At 38.0% G+C, this 12,202-nt stretch overlaps 3 protein-coding genes across 3 annotated transcripts; all 3 read right to left on the minus strand.

Moving 5' to 3' along the window:
- Window positions 1-754: 754 nt before the first annotated feature.
- On the minus strand, window positions 755-1,444 carry CBG25135 (the record flags this gene model as incomplete). Its single annotated transcript, XM_002645478.1, has 3 exons — window positions 755-934; window positions 984-1,300; window positions 1,396-1,444. 3 exons carry the CDS (start codon window positions 1,442-1,444, stop codon window positions 755-757), a joined length of 546 nt encoding a protein of 181 aa, XP_002645524.1.
- Window positions 1,445-2,024: 580 nt separating this feature from the next.
- Cbr-grd-14 lies at window positions 2,025-2,858 on the minus strand (the record flags this gene model as incomplete). The annotated part of the gene is made up of 3 exons (XM_002645477.1): window positions 2,025-2,138; window positions 2,455-2,694; window positions 2,742-2,858. The coding sequence occupies 3 exons, from the start codon at window positions 2,856-2,858 to the stop codon at window positions 2,025-2,027; spliced, it is 471 nt and encodes a 156-aa protein (XP_002645523.1).
- A 2,245-nt stretch (window positions 2,859-5,103) lies between these two features.
- CBG22786 lies at window positions 5,104-8,556 on the minus strand (the record flags this gene model as incomplete). The annotated part of the gene is made up of 5 exons (XM_002645476.1): window positions 5,104-5,268; window positions 5,319-5,461; window positions 5,506-5,635; window positions 8,296-8,442; window positions 8,491-8,556. The coding sequence occupies 5 exons, from the start codon at window positions 8,554-8,556 to the stop codon at window positions 5,104-5,106; spliced, it is 651 nt and encodes a 216-aa protein (XP_002645522.1).
- Between the last annotated feature and the right edge of the window lie 3,646 nt (window positions 8,557-12,202).

Below are 12,202 nucleotides of genomic sequence, written 5' to 3' on the forward strand. Positions count from 1 at the left end.
TTACTAGTTAACCACTTTTTGATATCTTTCAAAAGAAATGAGATATATAGGCTCAAAGTGGACGATCCGTGTGTCGTTCTATTAGAGGTTTTACGGTATTCTGATTATACATATGTACTTTCCTGCTACAAAATGGTCTGATAATCACTTTAAGAAAAATCTAAAAAAACTTCGATTCTTTGGAGGAATATTATTATCATACTTGGAAAATCAGAACTCGACAAAAACGGAGATTTTCAAGGCCCGAGATTTTTCGAATTTCAAAAAACTCTGGGTTCACAAGGGGTTCCCGTGTAAAATGATCTCGTATAACTCGAAAACTTGGTAAAAAGAAATGTGCGATTTAGCGAAAATTCAACAAGAGGCTCCATATTGCTTTGGGTGAAATAAAAATTTGTGTAATTTCAGATATTTTTTAAATTGCTCCAGTTGCAATACTGTTGATGTCGCTCCATAAATCAGCTCATTTGTGACTCCTCGTAATGATACTCTTGACTAACAATGTTTCCAGATTTTAAGAAAGTGTGGATCCGTTTTCTATGTTTTGTGCCTGAAAATCCTGTAAAATGACATAAGACAACAAATACCAATTGGATTTTTGGAATGCTTTATTCAGATATTGGAAATTATACAATTGTTAATTTTTTTTTTGACGAACCGCGCCCCCACGTTTCGTACTTTTTTTTGAATTTTTATATTTTAGATGTAAGCAGCCGCTCCGTAGTTCTCTCTCGACACATTCTCATTTACGACCTTAACGTCCCCATCCTCCAAGGCTTCCAGCCAAAGAGCTGGCGGATCCAGTGAGACCACCAGATGCGGAGTTGGCAAGTCCACCGAACGATTTCAGATGCTCCGAGACGGATGGAATGTTGAGTTTGTCGTTGGCGGCGAAGTTGTAGAAATATGCCTCTCCAGGTCCGTTGATGTCATACTGTAATCAGAAAAAATTCTTTTCCTAATGTTTCTATTATGAAACTCACGTATTCTGGAGTCTCATAGACAGCCAAAGTGTAGCTGTTGGATTGGAACTTGCAAAGTTTGGTTCCATTGTAGTTGGTGTTCAAGACAAACTCCTTTGGAGCCATGACGACTTCATAGGCAACTTTGAAATGACGCTGGATGAAGCTGCTAAGCGATTGGACAATTGGTCCGAGGGTTTGTGGTCCTCCAGCTCCGAAGAGATCCAAAGTCTTCATTCCAGTCTCAACAACAGTCTTGATGGTGCTGTCACAGCAGAAAAGCTTTCCTGGCTTGGCATGTTGACGATCCTTCCACGATGGGCAGGTGTCACCCTGGCCTGAAATTCAGAAAAATTGAGCTTGCAATAATGGCTTTTCTAAAGAAAAATAAATTTTCTAAATACAGAAACGAAATCAAGTATTCCAGACATACCTTGAATGGCGACGAAGATGCATCCGATGAGAACGAGAAGGAACTTCATGGCTGCTGAACACTCATTCTTCCCGTCTTCAGGCACCCCTTTTATACTCAACTTCAAAAGATGACCTCGCTAAGATCGGTGCTCGATAAGAGTTTTTTGTTCACTGTAACTAGCCATCTCCCTCTCTTTTTTCTCTCTTTTCTTACTCTCAAATGGTCATGATGTTATGTGCCTTCTTCCAAGTTTTTGCCTCTTTTTGGAATACTGTGTACCTCAAACAGTACCGCTCTCTCTTTCTCGCTCTCATTTCTATTTTAGATGCGAAACTAGATTGAAATCTAACGATAACGAAGTTTAACCAAGGTCGTCTCATCGTCTGAAATGGTATAGGAAAATACCGACAAAGTGGATGAGCAAGATAAGATCTCGAAAATTCCGAAACTTCGAGGTTGTTTGCGCGACTTGTTATTCTGTCTTGTTCCCCCAACTCAACATTTTTGTGGAATGCAAACTTTATTTACAGAAAGATAAACATCAACGGTAACATGGTAACGTGTGAAATTGCAAACGTTTAGGTGGAAAACAAAAAAGAGAATTCAGTATCGTTGGTGAAGATCTTGAAGATTTTGATTAAATAGGTTTAGATGGAGCGTGGATCCTTTGGAAGGTCGGCGATGTTGGCGTTCTTTCCAAGAGCGGCGAACTCGGCGAACTTCTCGAAGTACTCTTCCTGGGCGAGGTTGTTGAGGTCGTACTGGAAAAATTTAGTTGAGATTGGAGAAGCTTATTTGTAATTGATCTTTGTGAACAAGGAACTGAAGTTCTGTCCTGATCATCACTTTAAACATGATGTGTTGAAAATAGAGACACTAGATTTATGGTCTACGTGTGATTTATGCTACAAACTACGCGCAAAATTAAATTCTCCGAATCAGAATCCGAATTCCTGGATGATGCTATCTTCAGCTTTGGCTAGGATTTCTCTGCCGTCCCTACTGTTTCCTACTTTCTAGTTGCAGATGACAAAACGATTAGAAATATCCTACAATCAAGTTTCATAATAAATTTACCTGTCCTGGAGATGGGTAGACAACGTAGTGGTTTCCGTCATCGGCAGCTTGACGGCAGATGGTTCCATTAAAGTTGGTCTTGAGGGTTGGAGCACTTGGAGCCATCATAACCTCATGAGCAGATCCGAAAGCCTTCTGGACGCGGGATCCCAAGGTGTTGGTGAACTTGATGCTGGAGACGTCCTTTCCAAGCTCGGCACGAAGATCGTTGATGATCTTGACGTACTTGTCTGGGCATGGCTGAAAATTAACGGTCAAATGATTGTAAATCCCTTTGAGTATAATACCTTATCTGGCTCTGGCTCGTAACCTGGTGGCTCATATGGATCGGCTGGCTTTGGCAGGTCGTCGTAGGCAGCGAAGACGGTGGCGGCGGAGATGGCAAGCACAAGAAGAAGCTTCATGACTGTTGTATTCTGGCTTCTGCAAAAGGAAGGGAGACAATGAAAAACCTTCGCGTATTTAAACAAAATTTTCTCAAGGCGACACAAGAGGAGGACACAGGTAAAACAGACGTTGTCTGATTTGTAACATTAAGCTACAGTCGTAACAGCAACGCGAAGAAAAAAACGAGGGAGAAAAGGAAAACCGAAACTTAATTGAGTTACGCAGTCTTTTTGGACAGAGGCTTCAGGGGAGAACTGGCTTTTTTTTCGAATATCCTTTCTTATCTCTTGCCAGACAATTGTTCGCCTTGGGCAGAACACGGACACGGCAACAAATGAGACAAAAAATGAAGAGTTTCTTCCCAATGCATATGTGCCATTTTCAAATGCAACTCGCTTCCTTTTAAGCGGAGTCTCCGGTGACGACCTTGGGTCCGTATGAAAGGTAAACCCTGATAGCAATCTGGTTTGAAAAGTTGAAAGAGGGATAGGTACCTCGATGCAGATTAGATCACACTTGAAATGAAAAAAAAGAGGAAAGGTTAAGGCAAAAACGCGGAAGTTACTGTAGCAGACATGTCATTCCGAATCGCTTCTTTTATACCATTCCGAACATTTAGTAACGAACGGTTGAAGAGAAAAAAGGAACTGGATTTTTATGGGCTTTTACACCTTGAAAAAGAATAGAAAAATGTAATTCATTTCCTCATCGAACTTGATCTAAGAGGGCTCATAGCACAGGTTATACTTGTAAACAGAGTAACAACTTTTGAGTAATGAAACCATAAAATAGTATTTTGTTGGAGAATGAAGAGTAAAAAGGGTTTGCTTCCGTTGTTTGAAACAGGAGTCTTTGAAAACTTGTATTAGGAGAAGGGTTGGGATTTATATTCACGGATTTTTCGGAACTCATAAGTTTTTCAGCATTATGTAATTTTCACGGACCTCTGTAAAAATGTTTTGGTAAATTCCGTGACAACTGTGAAAGTGGCGCGATGATTTTTTTTTTCCACGAAAGTTCCATTTTTTAAATTTTGTGTCTTTTTGAGCATGTAGCTGTGAAGACTTCCAATGTGATAAATTGAAAAAAACGTTTAAATTTAGAAAGACTATTTCAATCCAATGTAGCTCTGATGCAAGGGCCTAGAATTATTAGAGCACCTTAATAACATAGAGTATGAAATTTTAACAATTTTTTTTCAATGTTCCACAAAGAATAAATCATAATTTTCGTATTAAAGTTTGAGAAAAAATGCTTGGAAAGTAGAGTTTTCTTCGACTGAATTACACTGATACATAAGAGCTCCTGAGAATTTGTTTTTGTACTGGTTCTACAATAATTTCATGTAAACGGAAGTTGTTATATAGTTTGGTATGGGACCGTTTTGCTAGTTTCAACAGAAGAGGGCCCACATTCTCAACTTTGAGCTCATTTACCTCAGTTTCTATGCAAGAAATTAGAAATGTTAAAACAAATGAAACGCTTCTGATATTACGATAAACAATTTATCAGTGGACAAATTTCTCATATCTTTCACATTTATGGAGATAAAGTCGTTCAAATTTAAAATTTAGGCAACGCAGCTTTACTATTTGTACTTTTCTACATTGTTTATGGATCGCTGATCAAGACATCATACTGTAATAGATCGGGCCCAACAACCATTAATCATCAGATAATAGACAGTTTTTGGTTTTGGGTTAGTCAAGACTTTCCCAAGATTTTTTTTCAAACCATGAACTTGAGAAACTCGGAGTATCCGGCAAATTCAAGCATGATTGCGTTTTTTTCAGTTTGTTACCAACATTGTTGAAACCACTCCTGATATTATTATGAATTTTCAAAATAGCAATGAGTGCAATACTATTATATGGAATTTTTCACTTCCTGGTATCCTTTTTAACAAAATGACGTTGCGTCCAAAAACCGCTGTAATTTTCACTTCACTCATTCTTTTATTCCAACGTAGACTTCTTTTCCTTCTTTCACGTAAATCGTTGTAACAACCAGTCTACGTTCATTGCATAGAACACAAAAGTCATTTAGATAAGGGGCAGAAAGAAACACTTTATTTTGAAATTTTGCAAAATGTCATTTTTCAGAGAGACGAATAAGAATTAAAGCGTTATCCGGTCATTTGAAACGGTAAGAGCTGTCATTTAGATAATTTTCAAGAACCTGTTAACAAAACGGAGAGAAGAAAATACAGTTGTCCAGTTCACAGAGAGATCGAGATATTGGAAAAATATGGACACTTTGAAATTAACGACGAGGTGGCGGGACAAAACGTTCGTCATTCATGCTCATTGTTGATCGACGACTAAACGAAACGCTGATTTCATCCGGATCCTTTACTCGAGTTGGCTCTGGTTCCGGTGCTTCTGATTGAGGATCTTCTGGAGACTTTTCGGCAGTTGTTTGGACAACCTATGAAGTTTAACTTTTTAGTAACCTGGTGGATATGTAAAGTTTGTTACCTTCATATTTTTTACCATTTTCCGGAAAGTTGAAATTTTCGCAATAGTGAATAAAATGAAAGCGATCACAAAAACGGCAAGAGCACAAACAAATCCCATGAAGAACCCGCTGACATCAAAATGGTGGGAAACCAGATGGTTGACTGAAAAATTGAGAGTTAGTAATTTGTATTATGGGCTTTGGTACCTGATGGCACAAGAAGGATTACGCATAATGTGAGTCCGATAATTGGTACTATCAAGGTGAAGAAGAAAATGTAGGGTTTTTGAATGTGGAGACTGATCACTGACACAATGTTGGAAGCGAGCCAGAGGATCTAAAAATTGAAATCATTAGTGTTAAATTAAATATCAATTATATCTTTGGTGTTCATCAAAACTTCAAGATATCAGCACTTTCCGATTGACATTACCGGTTAAAGTTCGGCTGCCAAGTTTCCGATCAAGTTGAAAGTTTAAAAAATGTACAACACATTTAGATTAAAAACTTCACATTCCCAGTTTTTTTTTTGAAAACTTTTAGTTTTCCTATATTTGCCGATTTTTGAAGAAAATCTTCATGTTTCACGTTTTCAGTGCAAAAATGGGTTGAAAAGTGAAGTCTCCAGAAACTGAAAAATTTTTGGGAATTCTGTAAAAAAAAGTTTTTAATCTAGGTCTGCTTCACACTGTCCAATATTTTCAAAGTGAGCGGAAAGTTGACAGCCGAGCCCATGACTCCTGAAAATCGTAAAAGTGGCTAAAATCAACAGAGAATAACGTGTTTCGTATTATAATTGACCGGTACTGTATATTAGGATGAGAATTTTTGAAGAAAATTTTCGAGAAGTAATTTGCAAAAGACAGTTCACAGGAATACTCACTATTTTAATGAATTATTCCCTGTTTTTTCATTCAGCCTGAATAATGTTTCTTTTGAACATAATATGACGGGAACAACGATTCGGCGGTGGAAAAGGGTACAATGTGATTTAGGGTTCCAAAACCCATTGTTCGAAAAAAAAATAAATCCTAAATTTTCAGATATTTTTTTACCAACGAATTGAGGATTTTGTACCCTTGAATCGCTTTATACCCCCAATGACCCCAAAATGTTTGTACCTCCCTAGTTATTTTTCCTTTTTTATATTAATTTTGCTGCTCGTACTACTCCAACGTTTTATTTCTTTGTACTATTTAGCTACATATTAGGTTGGCGGGAAAGTCTTTGTCACTTTTTCAATAGTTTATTTCTCAAAGAAAAAATAACCGAATAATTAATTATATTGTCCATCATTATCAACAACATGTCTCCAACGTTCCCTCAATTTATGGATTCCATTGCGGTAGAATCCAGCCGGGCGTGAGGCAAAGTATTGTTTGAGTGCCGCTTCGACCGCTCCACGGGAATTGAAGCTTCTTCCTTCGAAGGCACGTGTCATATCGCCAAATAACCAATAGTCGGAAGGAGCAAGATCAGGAGAATACGGGGGGTGAGGGAGAACATTCCATCCATATCCCATCAGCTCCTGCTTCACTTGTTTCGAAACATGTGGGCGAGCGTTATCATGTTGATAGTACACTTTCTTGTCTTTCAGGGCCGAACGGTCGACTGCTTTCTTGAGGTTTCGTAGTTGAGTAGTGTAGAGGTCTCCAGTTATTGTTTTGCCCTCGGGCAGAAGTTCCCAGTAGATGGGGCCGTCCACTCCCCACCACACAGAGAGCATAACTTTTTTCGGATGAAGGTCGGGTTTGGGGACATCCTGTGGGCTCTCTCCTTCTCCAACCCACTGGGATTTCCTGTGGTGATTATCGTAGAAGACCCACTTCTCATCTCCGGTTATTAGCCGGTCCAGCCATCGATCGCCCGCGTGGAGAGTGAGAAGAGTAATCGAATCGTCGACTCGGCGGTCAAGGTTGGCTTGAGTCAGGTGATGAGGTATGAATCGACCAAAAAGTTTTCTCATTCCAAGAGACTTCAAACCTTCAAGGACTGTGCTATGGTGAACTCCGAATGTGACAGCTAGTTCACGGCTAGATTGAAATGGATCCGATTGCAATGCGTGCTTCAGCTTGTCCAAATCCAACTCACGGGGTCTCCAAGAGCGATCCTTTTCATCGAGCGAGAAGTCATCTTTTTCGAAACGATGGAACCAATTGCGAATAGTATTGTAGTGAGGGGCATGTGTGTTGTACACATTCTTCAAGAAAGTTTCCGAATCCTTCATCGTGGTGTGAGATAGGAAGAGGTAAATCAAAACATGTCTGATGTGAATAGCAGTGGGAACAAACATATCGTTTCAATTACAGATGAGGAGCAGGGAAGGAGATGGGGACTTGTTTATATGGAAGGTTCTTATCACCTTGTTATTCACTAAAGTCGATATCATACACAGCCTCCATATACGAGAACAGTGATTAAACAAACAGAGTGACAAAGACTTTCCCGCCAACCTAATATACCAAACCCAACATGAACTTTTAGTCTGTGTAGATTACTCACTTGTCCTCACTCTCAAGTCTTCTGCCCTCTGTTCCCTTGTCTAGATGACTTTTCATTGTGTAACACTTGGTCACGCCAACAAAAAAACGAGCTTCAAACACCATCATGACATCCCTCACAGATTTTTGATACACCGACACCACAAAAAACACTAAAAAATGAGAACTGGTATATAGTATTGGTGACCAGTGTCGCGCGCAGGGGCGCCAAAATATCTCCGATTTCCCAGTGTCCGATTTCAAAATATTGCGGGAAACGACACCATGTGTGGGGGGAAGGCGGAATGGATGATGATGATGACATGAGAAAAAGGAAAGGATGAGGAGAATATATCTGATGGTATCCTTCCCTCATTTCACATTAATTTTGCTGCCATATTGAGACAGCTGGCGGGAAAAATCATATTGAATCAACATAACACCAGATGCTGGCATTGAAACTAACACAGATGTATACTTTTTGAGAAAGTTTGGATTTACAAAAAAAAATCCATACCTGATAAACAAAAATAGGCTGTAGCAGACTGTATCCAACGATTTCAGACAAATCGGGATGATATGATTTGTAGCCGCTCTCATCAGAGTTGAATAAGTTCAGAATAGTGAATACGAGAGACAGGATTATCACCACGGTCTCGACTAGCTGAAAATTCCAATTGGGTTACTGTAGTAAAAATAATTATGAACTTACAAGCACTGCCAGAACGAGCGAATTCTTTGAAATTGTTTTGGTACATTGTGCAGCGCAATCTGACATAGACCCGGTTGAACCCTGAAAGAAAGCAACATTATCAGGATTTTAAAGCTACTGTGAGAGAAAATGACGTAATCTGGAGAAAAATGGGAGGTTTCCGCCTGCTTTTTGTCGGATGAAGAACCCTGATTTAGTAAAGACTAATGCGATTTGAGAACGGAAGAGAAAAAATTTTGAAGTCGATTCTCGAGAGCCTCAATTTCTTCCGGAAGTCGTGAGTTCAAGAAAAAAAACGAAGAAAGGGCAGGAAGAGTATGAAGCGAGAAATAAGTGCCGAGACTTGAAAACAAACGGCCGAAATAAGAAAAAAAATAGTGGGAGGTGGAAGAAAAGGAAAAGAATAAAAAGAAAAAGATGGACATGGCAAGAGCGTGACGCCACTCCGAGAGATGGAAAGGGACCTAATAATTATACGTTACGAGAGAAATTCCATTTTAGATGTGGTGGTTCGAAACATGGGGGTTTGGTTGGAAAAGTGATGTCGAGGGAAAAATGAAGGAGTTTGGAAATGGAGGAAGAAGTGAAAAAGAGCAAGTGAAAGAAAGATCTGAAGTACTTTTGGATTTTATACATCTTGGTAGTACAAATCATAAGATTAAATAAGATGTAAATTATGGACACTGCGAATGTAGTTCTCGTAAACAGCTACAAGTCCGACTACGGCAGTCAAATACAAAAATATCTTTACTTCTGGGGAAAAACTTTGTGGAAGAAAATTAGCAATACTGTAATATGAGCAAAACATCGTAAACTATTTTTAAAAGTCTATTAGTTTGAGCACAATTATTCCAATTTCTATAAATGATATTGAAACTCTGTCAACTGATAAAATGTTGGTGATGTTATGACTAAAGTGTTATCCGTTGATAAATTCTTGATTTCTTATACAGGAAATAAGATATATTGTTTCAAAATTGATGGTTAATGTGGTACTCTAACAGACTAACCAAGTTACGGTAACAAATTTTTTTAAAGTTTCAAAAGCAGTTTGAGCAGAGAAAAAAGTCCAGAAGCTTAGAAAAAAAGCATTTTACGATATTTGAGCTGTTCTAAAGCCTCTGAGGTCTTCTTGTACTCTTACAAGACAAAAAATTTTCTGACAGATTTTTAGATGTCTCACAAAATTGCTAAATTTTCGATTTAAAATCGTTCAGACTGTTAACTTCAAAAATATTTTCGAATTTCTAAATTATTGTCAAATTTCAAAATTAACATCGAATTTCAAAATTATTATCAAAACAAGTTTTGATGATATTCGAAGGAAATGTGATTGAAAACTCAAAATAGAAGGTTCTTCAACTCTAGAAATTAAAACAACAGATGAATGAATTACAGTATCAGAATTCAGAATTTTTAAATACCTTAAAAGTTAAAACGTCTTTAATCACCCTGATCCCACATTTCCGATTGTTGAATAACCAACGAAATCACATTCTGGCTACCTAAAATAAATAGCATCCAGTCTCAAAGATCTAGGACCCTAGCCGTCCCGCATGACAACAGAAAAAGCCAGCTGGAATATGAAATAAGTCGAGGAGACCCAAAAGCTTGTAACCATGTAGGATTTTGAGTGGAGAAAATTCCGCGTTTCTTCCCATGATGAGAAAAAAAAGGAAAAACTGACTGAATAGAAAAAGAAGAAAGGCAGAAAAAAAGCAACAGACAAACGAGTGACAAAAAAAAGCGACGGGAGTGAAAACGTGGTAGCGGGAGTCACAACAAGAGTCAAAACACTAACACTGAGCGCTGTCAGCCGTCTAAATTTGATTAGATTCATTCTCTCAATCACTAAAAGAAATTGGTAGGGGGTGAGATGGAGGTTTTTGATCCTGAGGATAATGGTAAACTTGTCCTATAAATTTGGAACCTGTTCATTCTAGAATATTTTTATCTGGAATATGGTTACTGTTAAAAAAAGACAGGAAGTAAAAATTTTTACAAAATGTTTACAAATTTCAAATATCAAGTGATCATAGATGAGGTGTGAATGCTTTCGTCATATGATTCGTGGGAAAGCAACAATAGAAAAATAATATTCCCGATTTTCTCTTTCCAAGCCGAGGAGCCAAAATCGACCACATTCAGTCACAACTGTAACAAAATCACAGGAGAAGAGGAACATGAGAAAGGTGTAACGAACTACAGATTTTGTGGTAAGAGATGGTAGCCAAAACATGTGATAGTACCTATTGGGGCTCTTTTACTGATAACAACAAAATGAGGGAAAGTGTAGGGTTGAGAGGGGAGGGGTTCTGATTGATAATGGCGGACAAATAAACAAATGTGTTGTGTTGATATGTAAATACGTGCCAGGCCATCTGTATTCATACATCCTACGTTCCTTATTTAAAAAGCAACATTGAATATTCAACATTTATCAGTGATAAAATTATAGAGAAGAGTGTTAGAGAAGCGAAAGACCTCCTAGTTGGGTCAGAAACGGAAGAACTAGGTGGCAAGGAGCTTGATTAGAATATTTGAGCAGAAATAAATTCAGTAAAAGGAAAGAATATGAGTGATGATGACTAGACTAGGCGAAGATGGCTTTGGTACTCCAAAACATTTGTATTCCTTTCAAGCAATCTTTGAAGAATACAAATGGGTCCTTTCGACCACTTTTCCTTATTTGTGACTTTCTCTCAAACATAGAGCAACAGGGACAGAGACAAAAACAGACTTTCAATGTTTTTTTTTCCAGAAATGCTTTTGAAAAAAAAAACAAGAGACGCTCTCACTTAAAACCGAATAAATAAATGAGGTTTCCTTTAAAAAGGAACCTCAACATCTTGAAACCCAGATTTTGATGAAATTTTCAGGATAGGTTAAAAATAGTTTTTAAAAAATTCTAAATAGTCTGAATAGTCTGTAAACATTTCTGAAATTTTCCGAATCTAAAAATCGCATCTTTTTGAAAATACGGTTTCAACATAAAATTTGATGTAATTTAAAATATAAAATGACAAATTGTTTTGAGACGTCCTACAAGTTGAGAAAATTGTCTTCAACAATCGCTTTTGCGTAATGAAAAAGCAATTTTAGGTACTGAAACTAATATAACTTGGCTGAGCGGACCCCAAAATTTCGAAGTGTATAAATAAGTTATTTTTGACTTCTCCCGAATTTTTCCTCAGAATCTGGGGTCACAAGGAATTACGTTATCTTCCTGTGGTTAAAAAGTTCCTTTGGTAAGAAAATCTTGCACCCAATGCTCTGGGAGACATAAACCGAAAATGAGCACACAAACAAACACAAAAAATGAGAGCATGAGACCGTACACAAAACTCAAGTTAGACAGGAAGGACGTGTGGAATGAAAGAGCCGGTTTTTTTGTGCAGCACCTACTCGGTATTTTTTTTTCTGTTGCTGCTGCTGCCGTATGTACATACATAATAAATAACGATCATTTTATTCACACAGCACCGACACGCATAGTGGGATTGATGAGATGCCACGTGTCATTCAATTTAACTTTTTTCATGTTTAAAACAAACCAGCTACAAGCCAACGGAAATACAGTGTTTTAACTGGAAAAAAAAACGGAATATGGGAAAAAGTGAAACGTGGAAGCTGTGGACGGGACTGCCCTCCTTCCTTTTTTGTTTATTCTGCTCTGAAGAACACCGAATGGTGGGGAAATCGTTTTCACTTT

This window comes from Caenorhabditis briggsae (genome assembly GCF_000004555.2).
Source record: "Caenorhabditis briggsae complete genome, chrX, whole genome shotgun sequence".
NCBI classification, from domain to species: Eukaryota; Metazoa; Nematoda; class Chromadorea; order Rhabditida; family Rhabditidae; genus Caenorhabditis; species Caenorhabditis briggsae.